Source organism: Homalodisca vitripennis, chromosome 7 (genome assembly GCF_021130785.1).
Source record: "Homalodisca vitripennis isolate AUS2020 chromosome 7, UT_GWSS_2.1, whole genome shotgun sequence".
Classification (NCBI taxonomy): domain Eukaryota; kingdom Metazoa; phylum Arthropoda; class Insecta; order Hemiptera; family Cicadellidae; genus Homalodisca; species Homalodisca vitripennis.
The window spans coordinates 130080491-130092218 of record NC_060213.1 but is presented as its reverse complement, the minus strand read 5'-3'; the positions used below and the strand labels follow the sequence as shown (position 1 = coordinate 130092218).

The 11728-nt window shown below is 31.6% G+C and overlaps 1 protein-coding gene across 1 annotated transcript; it reads left to right on the top strand.

Moving 5' to 3' along the window:
* Positions 1-1367: 1367 nt before the first annotated feature.
* LOC124366604 (peptidyl-prolyl cis-trans isomerase H) lies at positions 1368-11005 on the top strand. Its single transcript, XM_046823198.1, has 4 exons — positions 1368-1599; positions 3739-3915; positions 5880-5975; positions 10778-11005. The coding sequence occupies exons 1-4, from the start codon at positions 1516-1518 to the stop codon at positions 10973-10975; spliced, it is 555 nt and encodes a 184-aa protein (XP_046679154.1). The 5' UTR covers positions 1368-1515; the 3' UTR covers positions 10976-11005.
* Positions 11006-11728: the final 723 nt, after the last annotated feature.

Below are 11728 nucleotides of genomic sequence, written 5' to 3'. Positions count from 1 at the left end.
AAATAGACAGATCATACAAAAATGTTGTGACACGCATAATTACAGTGATGTCAGAAATCACAACAATCATACTTTGTGTCAACTTCATTAACACATATCTCTAAAAGATGCACTTAATAAAAGCAAAACTCTAATTAATTATTAAAAGTGAACTAAAGAATACAGGTCACAATAGGTCTGTACTAACCGACCAACCACAGAGAACTGAAGAAGAGACCAATAGTAAATGGCACTCCAGTAAAACACTTGAAGGTGTCACATTATTGCAATTTATTTATTTCTCACTTTTATTGCGCTGAATAACCTTTCCACGACTACATGGGAGAAAGCCATTGCTAATAAATTAGAAATACAGCAGTGTTCGAGAGTTGGAAAGCTATTGAGCTCTGTTCTCTATTCATTGTTTAATTTATAAAATTCCATTGCATTCACGTGAATGATAAATTGTAGATACATGTTTTATACTTGCATTTTGAGAAAGTAAAAATGATACATCATCATGGTCATTATTAAATACTAACCTGTTCTTGATGTAAAATAATATAGCTTTCAAGCAAAATTGTCTTGCTGATTTCAATAAACTTTAATTTTTCATCTTGTGTTTTTCTTTAGCAAACAAGAGTTCTTGGGCACCTTATTCAAATCAATTAAAATAAAATGACATTCCACACAAAACAGCTAGGTATATAAAATAAGGCAGGAAAAACATAATTATTACAGTACGAAGTATTATTATTAACATTTATATTAAAAGGAATGCCTACATGTGTCAACCTTGCCTGCGCTTTTTCTGTGCGTAAGCATGGAAAACAAACAAATGAAGTAATAAACAATAAACTGTACATAATCATAGAGTTATACACAAATGTTCAAATTTGTTCGAACGTGTTTGAAATTATTTATCAGCAAAACGATTCAATGACCATAGAACATTCTATAATGAATTGCATTGCTGCAAATTGAAGTAGGTAAAATTTATTTGTTGACTTTTACTCGCCATACACATTTTACTTCGAATATTTAAATTTGGATTATTGTGACTAAGTAGATTTTTTATGTCTTTGTGCCACATATATGTTTTGCAACGTTTTCATTTTCCCTTTCTAATTAATTGTAATTTGATTTAATAAATACAAGAATATTATTATACATTACAAAATTGAACAACACCATATTAAACTATTTAAAGTATTTTATTGTTTGTCCTAAATATTTGCTTGTAGATAACAATCAGGATACTTATTATTGAAAATTAAACTACTGGAATCATTAGAGAAAAATTGTCAGAGAAAAAGGTCGGGAAATTTAGTGTTTGGCCAAGGGAATTTTGACAGCATAAAGTGGAAGTCCTGATTGTGTGTTGTTGGGCTGTTGGGAGGGATTTGGTGAACGGAATGGTATAGTTTGTTTGTAAACAGTTGTGAGAATTAACCTTGCAACTCTTTAGACTTTAATTTAAACTAGTTCAAAATACTTAATATTTAATCCTTTTGAATATTCAATTAAACTGTAAATATGCCTACTTGGAATCAAATTCAGTCTCAGTTGAGAAATCCAAACAATCCAGTCGTATTCTTTGACATAAGTGTTGGCGCAACGGTAAGTTGAAGATAGGTTAGATCATTATAAATAAGTTATACTTTTATTGATAACTATTAAATATACTTCAATTTAATAATGAATGAATATATTCCAATTTGTTTACTGAAAGACTTTAAGGGTATCTATGAGGTTATAAGCCGACCGGGCAAATCACGAGTTTGACGTTATTAACGTATTGTGCTCATCCACCTGAACAAAAATAGCCTATATCTGGTTTCAGGGGATGCAAATAAAAAATAATATGGTTTTAGGGGCTATATTTATAAATAGTTCAGTGTTTAATATTTTAATGTTCTGTTTGTGTGTTGTGTCTCTTGACATCTGTGTACTTCAATGTTATCCTCAGCCGGGACTGATCTGTTATCTGAGCGCTCTGGGGCTGTGGTCCAGTGCTTCACAAGATATTGTGTACTGTAGTTCGGATCGAGTTAGTGCTTGTCAATCATGGATCAATCATCCACTAGTTCGATGAATCGTAGCGAATTCTGTCGGAGTGTTTTGTCAGACATGTTACGAGTTTACGTTTTGACCGAGACAAGAGTATTTCCTTTTAATGGTAAGTTTTTCTATTACTGTCCATGTATATATTAATATTGGGTTTTTACATGATTTGTTTAGTTTTTTGCACTTCAGATACATTTCTTTGCATTACTTTTTAATTTATATTTCTGATCAGCCCCTGTAGAATTTGATATTTTACTGATAAGTACTATCTCAAGGGTACTAAATCAACTGGACATGCTTTTTATTTTAATCCATGGTAAACGCTATCCTAGAACGATTTAAAAATTGGTACTTTGGGATTATACCGACCACACCCAGACATGAATCGTTATTTCACATTTCGTTTCTACTGATTACTAGATTAGCGTAGAACAATATTTCGTCAATATAAAACAGGAATTGTCTTATCGCAAACCCCTCCCCATCCTCAGACAGAGGTCAAAGTCGAGCGTCTAGTAGATAACGTGATTGCAGAGTCTCGCCGCCCGTTCAGCTGGTGCATCGCTTTGTTGTACTTCCGTGTTTTTCCTCTACATTTCTCCAAACACAAAAATTCAACAAAAACAAACATTTACCAAACTAAACTTTTTATTAAAAAAAACACTCAAAAACTTGTTTTTATTCTTGATCACATTCCGCCACCCAAAATGCGAGTGCCTCCGGCCATCAGCGCGGGCTTCGGCAGCACCTTCGGTGCTGCCCCGCGCTGATGTCGACGAAAGAAAAACATCCCTCGAGATAGTACCTATCAGTAAAATATCAAATTCTAGAGGGGCTAATCAGAAATATAAATTGAATTGTAATGGAAAGGCAACGATGTACCGTGCAAATCACGTGATGCCGCGCGGCCTGCCGTAATCAGGATTCTCGAGAAAGATAAGATAACAGCGACAACAATACCGATCACAATACCTGGAAATGCTTGTAAGTTTGTAATTTTGTAATTGAAGAGTTGTTTTTTCGTTCTATCATGTTTGTTTCTATAAATTTCTATTTTTGTGTTCTTCATACTGGTGTGGTCGGTATAATCCCAAAGTACCAAAAATTAAATGGAAAATTAGCCTACCTACTGTAGAACTAATGTAATACTAAAACCTATTATTCCGTATTTCTGCCTTCTCTCTGTCAGCATTCTTGCAAGTTCTCTTCAACTCTTCTAGGTCCATATCTTTCTTCACAGAGACTTCCCAGTCTTTCAACATTAAAAAAAATAATTTAACACAATAATTATTGTTCTATCAATTACAGTACAAGCAAGATATCTTTAGAAAGTGATGGTTCAGATAGAGTTCTTAACCTTTCCAGTGCCTCTTCCTGTGTAATAGCTATATAACTCTTATGTGATTATCTCCTGAAAGAACATTGTACTCTAAAGGTTAAAAATAACTGCTATTGTAGTGTTGTAAATAAAATGTTCACTTCATTAGGTAAGTAAATGTTTTATACTGTGAGTAATTTATATATCAGTTAATATTTTACAGAGGAGGAATTTTTTCTGTCTAGGTATCCATGGAACTTGAAAGTATCTATGAAAGGTTAATAGTTGTATCATCGTCATGAATGCAGTCAGAGATTTATTACTAGTTACACTGGGACCTGCCCAATTTGTTATTTACTGTTTTAACGTTTCAGGAAATTGGCAGGATGGTAATGGAGCTGTTTGCTGATGTTGTGCCCAAGACAAGTGAAAACTTCAGACAGTTTTGCACCGGAGAGTACCGCAAGGATGGTGTTCCTCTCGGCTTCAAGGGAGCAACATTCCATCGAGTCATCAAAGACTTTATGATCCAAGGTGGAGATTTTGTAAACGTAAGTCTAATTAGTGTATTGTTCTTTGTTAAAAGTTTATTTTTATCTATATTTAACCAAATTTTCTCAACCTATGGTGAATCAAAGATAGTTAAACTAAGTGTCATAACATAGGTGTGGTTGGGAAGGGTTTATTCCATGTGAATGTTCAGTTAAACTCTATTTCACTTTCCACTTAGTGCAACATACGTGTAGAAAACTTGGTTGCTCTGCTGTGCTTTAAGATGTGTCCAAACATTGTAGTGCTCACTCAATTGTGCATCTGATGAGACGATGAGAATACATTTTCATTGAGATTACACTAGGTGTCTCTGATGTCGCAATGATACCAAAAGTTTGTTTTGAATTTCTTCGTTGCCAACCTTTTTTGGATTTCTTCAGATGGACATTTACTCCAGATTCCAGGAGTCAAGTCTGTAACAGCGTCAGATTTCAGATGCTGCACTAAGTGGAAGGTGAAACGAAGCTAAACTCAACATTCGCATTAATCGTTAGTAATTAAATTACTTATTAATTTATGGTAACACTGTGTATGGTTAAACCTTTATTGCATTATACCAGGTATCTTAAAAGTCCCAACCCCTCATTAACTTAATTTTCTTATGAATAGAGATTAAGTGATTTACTTTGAGGCATGATTATAGGATCAACTGAGGAGTTTTTTTTTTGTATAAGAACATTTTTGACCTCCTACTTAATTAACTTAATTTTCTTATGAATAGAGATGAAGTGATTTACTTTGAGGCATGATTATAGGATCAACTGAGGAGTTTTTTTTTGTATAAGAACATTTTTGACCTCCTACCTTCAAAATGGGTTAGGTTTGGGGGTAAGTCAAAATGTTTAAATTGTAATTCCTAGCAAGTAGCATCTCATTTTAAAGGTGTTATTAAAAGAAGAAGAGTGGCACAAACTAGACGTCTCTAATGTTACTCTATCAAATTTGGTGATTGTTTGAATTGTTTTATAAAATCCCACAAATTTAAGTTACATTAAAGTTATTGTAATGCAGATAAAACATTCACTCACTAATTATTTTGAGAATTTAAAATAAAAACCAACCAAAAAAAAACCAAATTGAAAAGAAATTATTACAAGAATCAATAACCACGAATAACCTAGCATTTGTTAGATTTTGTTTTGTCTAATCAAAGTCCAGTTGGAAGTCCTAGAAATACCAATAATAATAACAATATTATGGCTGGTTTTGCCATGTTGTCTCTTATTGGTTGCAACCAGTAGTTAGTAAGTGAGACACATTCAGTCCTGTTACTACTGTGTTATGTTTCATTGTTATTTCATATGTAATAAATATGGCGCAGTCAAATGAAGATAGAATAGAGATGATTTTGTTTTATGGTGAAGCTAGGAGAAATTTTCATGAAGCAGTTAGTTTATTCAATGCTGCATATTCAAATAGATCAGTAGACATTTAGTCAAAAATCGAGTTTTAGAAGTGTTTCGTGGATTGGAAGAAGCTATGGCATAAGTGCACAATATCTAATGGGGACTATTTTGTGACAATATTAATGAAGATGAATAAATAAATATTTTTCTTGAAAAATGAAAATTCCTGTTATTTTTTGAATATACCTCATACATCCAGGAACATGTACTGTGTTTTTGTCATGTATTTGGTAGTTGAACTGTAGTTGAATATAGGTTACAAATATTTTTATATATAATAATATAAATAAACACAATATAATATTAATAAGTAAAGTACAAAATACGCTTACTAATTATTTAATGATTTATCAAACAAAAAAGAAAAACAAATTAAGTTTTCTTAAATTAACAAGAACAGAAATGCATAATCTATAATGAATTATGTTGTGTTCTTTGCTGAATTCATATATACTAGTTTAATTCAATATAACAATTTTAGTGCATTATCCTTACTGCTAAATTACTTGTTACAGGGAATATAATTTGTGAGTGTCTAACTAGAATTGATTTTTCAGGGAGACGGCACAGGAGTTATGAGTATATACGGAGGCGGAACATTTTTAGATGAAAATTTTATAATAAAACATGATGCTCCAGGATTGCTGTCAATGGTAAGAACTGCTGCCTCCTATGTAATTACTAAACCTGTTTAACTCTAATTCTCTGGGTGAATGGTCTTTTATGGTCTTGGGATGCAGATTCGCTCAACAAATGTATAGAACATGTTTGATGCACTCAGAACAACTTTCAGCAATATATTATTAACAAATATTTTACTAGGTTTTGAAATAATTTTGAAGGATATAATTTGAAACATACGTTTTTAGAGAATTGAACTTGGCAAGCCAATCAGATTTTGCTTCGTAAATCAGCCAAATGAATACATCATTCTGGCAGCAAATTTTGTCATTAGCTGTCCTCCCCATAGCAGTCTTAAAATAAGAAAATTCTGGATAGTTCTTCTAAATTAATTAAATTAATGTAGATAATAATATTCTACTTTACTATGTAATTCATTGTTTTTGGTAATTCCTTTATTCTGTAAAATGACAGGATAAAATACTAATATGTAAATTAAAATTTTTGGATACATGATGGAATCATATCAACTTTTTGGATCAGACAGTTTACAAGCACAAGAATAGTGTAATTTACTATCAAAAGTACAAGAGAGATAACTGTGTGCAGTTTTCATTGTTACATCAGTACAAAATTCAGGATTTATATTTATTGGAGATAGTTTTAATGTAAATGAAATTTAGTTGAGTGTTTATTGTAATCCCTAATACTTCTCATAACTTAATGGCTTACTAAAAATGACAAAATTAAAGAAGTAAGTGATTATTTTTTATTTATTGGTTAATTTTAATTATAAAAAAAATGATTTTTCTAAGCTAAATATTTGTAAAAACACCTTTTTGACTGTTTTTGTAGTTGAATTTGGTAGATCTCTTAAATGAATGAAAATCAAGGTACAGCATTTATTCATGCATTACATACATTATTTACACACTCGTTTTTAAATGCAGTTTATTTTTCAGTATAGGACCTTGAAGCAAGGAGCCATGTAATCATACCTACATCGCAATCATTGCCCTAGTAAACGATGCAGTTTATATTTTTCACATCTCAGTGTAAGACAATGAGGAACCATCTAGCGCAAAATAGTGAACTACTGTACTGTTATTTATTTCACTTGTCTCATCACTACCCATCATTATAAATAAATAAATAAAGTCATTGTTGCATGACGAATTAATTTGTCATTGGCTCTTTATACTCATAAGTCAGTGAGTGATTTTACTTGACAAAAGTTTTTTTTACATAAAAGTATATTTTGTGCTGTCTTTTGTGAGATTTGTTGAATCTACGTAGTTTTTAATGCAAAAAGTAGTATTTCAGTGTCTTTCAAATGTGGTCCACGTTATTTTCACTAACCGTGTCCATGTCAGACATCACAAAAACATCTCAGTGTATGTCAGACATTTCTATGATTCAATCACAAGAATAAAACCATAAAATACTCCAGGACGGTTGACATGCAAATAGTGAATACTGTGCACTACTGTTATTTCACAGTGTGCAAACACTTGATCCAAGGACAACGAAGTGCTGACATCACTAAAACCCAATAATACAAAAGACAACAAATTAAAGTAGGAACGACATAACAATGCGTAACGTCATTAGCACAATTTTACACAATTGCTATGAATGTAATATGTACTCATTGGCTCTTTATACCGACCACACCAGTATGAAGAACACAAAAAATGATAAATTTATAGAACAACCGATACAACAAAAAAACAAACTGTTTAATTATAAAATTACAAACTTACAAGTGTTTCCAAGTATTGTGATCGGTATCGTTGTCGCTGTTATCTATCTTTCTCGAGAATCCCGAGGTTACGGCCGCACAGCATCACATGATTTGCACGGTATTTGCCTTTCCATTACAATTCAAATTTATTTCTGATCAAGCCCCTCTAAATGATTTGATAATTTTACTGATAGGTACTGTCTCGAGGGATGTTTTTCTTTCGTCGACATCAGCGCGGGCTTCGGCAGCACCGAAGGCCGCGCTGATGGCCGGAGGCACTCGCATTTTGGGTGGCGGAGTGTGATCAAGAATAAAAACAAGTTTTTAAGTGTTTTTTCAATAAGAGTTTAGTAATGTTTGTTTTTGTTGAATTTTTGTGTGTTTAGAGAAATGTAGGGTAAAACACGGAAGTACAACAAAGCGACGAACCAGCTGAACGGGGCGGCGTGACTCTGCAACACATGGTATCTGTCTGGACTGTGCGACTACTGTGAAATCACCAGTGTGATAAGACAATTCCTGTTTTATATGACGAAATATTGTTCTACGCTAATCTAGTAATCAGTAGAAGCAAAAGACAAACAACGATTCATGTCTGGGTAACAATGCGTAACGGTATTAGCACAATTCACAAGTACCTGTAATATTATGTCAAAAACAAATCTCATTTGTATAGCACATTACTACGATTACACGCCAGCAAATAAGATAATCAGTTTTTTTGCAGTGGGGGTTTATTTTGAACAGAGATTAAATTACATGAAAAAAATAAAACCAATATTTAAGACTTATTGTTTTGTGAGGCCTTTCGATAGCGAGGCTATCTTCTTCGGACACATCACAAAAGTAAATACAAAAAGTAAATTTGATTATTAATAATAGTTAACATATGTGATTTAATATTAATTTGTCCTGTGTGGCGTAGTGTGTAAAATACAATTAAATTATTACTGGTATTTATACTATATAAATTTTGAATGTTATTTTTGTAATCTTCGTTTAAGTGATATTGAATTTTGTTATTGGTCCATCTTCTTGATTTAATAGATCTTCTGTATTTGTTTAATTAATGTAATATGACTCCCATGCATTTAAAATATCTTGGAGTGTTAACATGTTTTAATAGTTTTAGGTTTTTCTGTGATATAGTGTGTCCAGTATTGATACAGTGGTGTGTGACGGCAGATTTTTCTTTTCTGTTGAATTTAATGTGGGAGCAATGTTCTTTATATTGTGTATGAATTTTTCTTCTTGTTTGTCCAATGTATTGTCCATTCAACTTCAGAGTCTATGAGACAATGTAAAATAGTAATCAATAGTGAAATATGTAGAAAGCTTATAATATCAAACCCCATTCTACCTCGATTATACTGTTTACCGAAAGTTCACAAACCTGGAAAGGAAATGAGACCTATAGTGTCATCAATAAATTCTCCAACATATTTACTGTCTAAATGGTTGCAAACCAGACTTAAAGAACTACCAGCATTTCCTTCATTAGCAATAAAAAACAGATATGAATTTTTAAATTTAGTTAAAAAAAAATGAAATTGAAGATGATGAGTACTTAGTATCTTTTGATGTGACTTCTCTATATCCTAACGTACCTATGAACACTACGATTCTCTTAATACAAGATTGGCTTCAGTCCATACATTTATCAAGCAAAGAAGTTGAAGAGTTCATGCTTCTAATTAATCTATGTATGAATCAAAATTGTTTTCAATTCAAAAACTTATTTTATTTTCAAACTGATGGAACAGCAATGGGAAATCCTTTGTCATGCTTCATTGCAAATATTTTCATGAGTCACTTTGAAATTTTAGTTAAAGAATCTCTACCATACTTTCCAAGAATTTGGATTCAATATGTTGACGATATATTTGCAGTGTTCAACAAAAATGAAAACCTTAATAACTTTATAAATCACCTAAATTCATTTTACTCCAGCATTAAATTTACTCATGAAATTGAATCCAACAACTCACTTCCTTTTTAGATATTTTAGTAATAAAAAACACAATTTTAAAGCGATTAGAATTCAATATATATCGCAAACCAACACACACTGATCGTTTTATAACAAATGACTCAAATCATCCACCAACACAAAAACGAGCAGTCTTCCATTCATTGATATATAGATTATTAAACACTCCTCTATCAAAAGAAAAATTCAAAAAAGAACTTCAGTATATAAAAGATGTTGCCGTTTTTAATGGATATAAAACAGAATTAGTCGAACATATATTTAAAAAAGCAAAAAAGAAACATGACAAAAATTCAAAGACAACACTTTTACCTATTAAAGACACAAACACAAATTTGATAAGCACTACATGGACAAATATATCTAAAGATGTACAAAAATCATTCAAAAAAACATACAAATAAAAACGTCACATATAAAACAACAAGTCAATTGAAGAATAAATTGAAAAAATCCAAAAGATGAAGAAGAAATTATTAATAAATCAGGTATATACCAAATTAAATGTGATGATTGCAACAAAAATTTGACAAACAAGAAGAAAAATTCATACACGATATAAAGAACATTGCTCCCACATTAAATTCAACAGAAAAGAAAAATCGGCCGCCACACACCATTGTATCAATACTGGACACACTATATCACAGAAAAACCTAAAACTATTAAAACATGTTAACACTCCAAGATATTTAAATGCATGGGAGTCATATTACATTAATCAAACAAATACAGAAGATCTATTAAATCAAGAAGATGGACCAATACAAAATTCAATATTACTTAAAACGAAGATTACAAAAATAACATTCAAAATTTATATAGTATAATACCAGTAATAATTTAATTGTATTTACACACTACGCCACACAGGACAAATTAATATTAAATCACATATGTTAACTATTATTAATAGTCAAATTTACTTTTTGTATTTACTTTTGTGATGTGTCTGAAGAAGATAGCCTCGCTATCGAAAGGCGTCACAAAACAATAAAAGTCTTAAATATTGGTTTTATGTTTTTCATGTAATTTAACAGTGACCAATATAAGCTCTATCTACAGCATGAACAGAGATTAATTATAATGTTCTTTTGCAGGCCAACAGTGGAAAGGACATGAATGGGTGCCAGTTCTTTGTGACATGTGCCAAGTGTAACTTTCTGGACGGTAAACACGTTGTGTTCGGCCGAGTGGTGGACGGACTCTTGGTGATGCGAAAGATCGAGAATGTGCCGACTGGACCCAATAATAAACCAAAAATACCTGTTGTTATATCTCAGTGTGGCCAAATGTAATATAGCTATAAGAGTTTTTATACTGTTAAATTGTGCTTTATTTACCCAGTTCCAATATTCACAATAGACCGTACACTTACTGCTGCAGTTTGTTGTAAAATCATTCTTGTGTTTTATGTTTTGTGTTTGGATTTAAGGTAGTGATTGTTCAGTAAAGACTTTGGGTGACATTTTAAATTAGGTTAGGTGAAAACCCCCCTCACTATGATTACATGATACTTTTTTGTTTAAAATTTGTTTTTGATGAAAGAAGGTTTGTGAAGTTGACAGGATTTATGTCTGAAATTTACCATGATTTATTGATACAAAGATTATTAATAGTATGTTTCGAGATTTGCCTTTTTTGTATAATTGAATGATGTCACAAGTCCGAAAAACCCCTGGTTGCCATCCTTACATAATACTGAATGTAATGGATCACAAACCACCAACCATTTATTGGTAAACCACATATCACCCGTATATTGGCACCAACACTAATTTAGAGTTGTCTTATTTTTGTATTGAAATTATAAAAGATGCATTTAGAAATAAAAATACTATAATAAAATCATTAAAAAGCAAAGAAGTTTTCTACCTAAAAGCAGATAAAAGTAACACAATCGTTACATAAGATTAAATAAAAGTGAATATTACTCAAGGGTACAAAACATGCTTATAGATGGTTCTTAAGAATAATTAAAAAAGAATCCTTTAAATCAATATATTGCAGCCTCGTTAAAACACTGCAAGATAATCACATCAACAGAAATT

Bases quoted from the DNA above. Each gene is read 5' to 3' on its own strand.
- LOC124366604 (XM_046823198.1), top strand. From the start codon at position 1,516: ATGCCTACTTGGAATCAAATTCAGTCTCAGTTGAGAAATCCAAACAAT. The intron at 1,600-3,738 runs GTAAGTTGAAGA...TTAACGTTTCAG, and splicing joins ACATAAGTGTTGGCGCAACG to GAAATTGGCAGGATGGTAAT. The intron at 3,916-5,879 runs GTAAGTCTAATT...TTGATTTTTCAG, and splicing joins AAGGTGGAGATTTTGTAAAC to GGAGACGGCACAGGAGTTAT.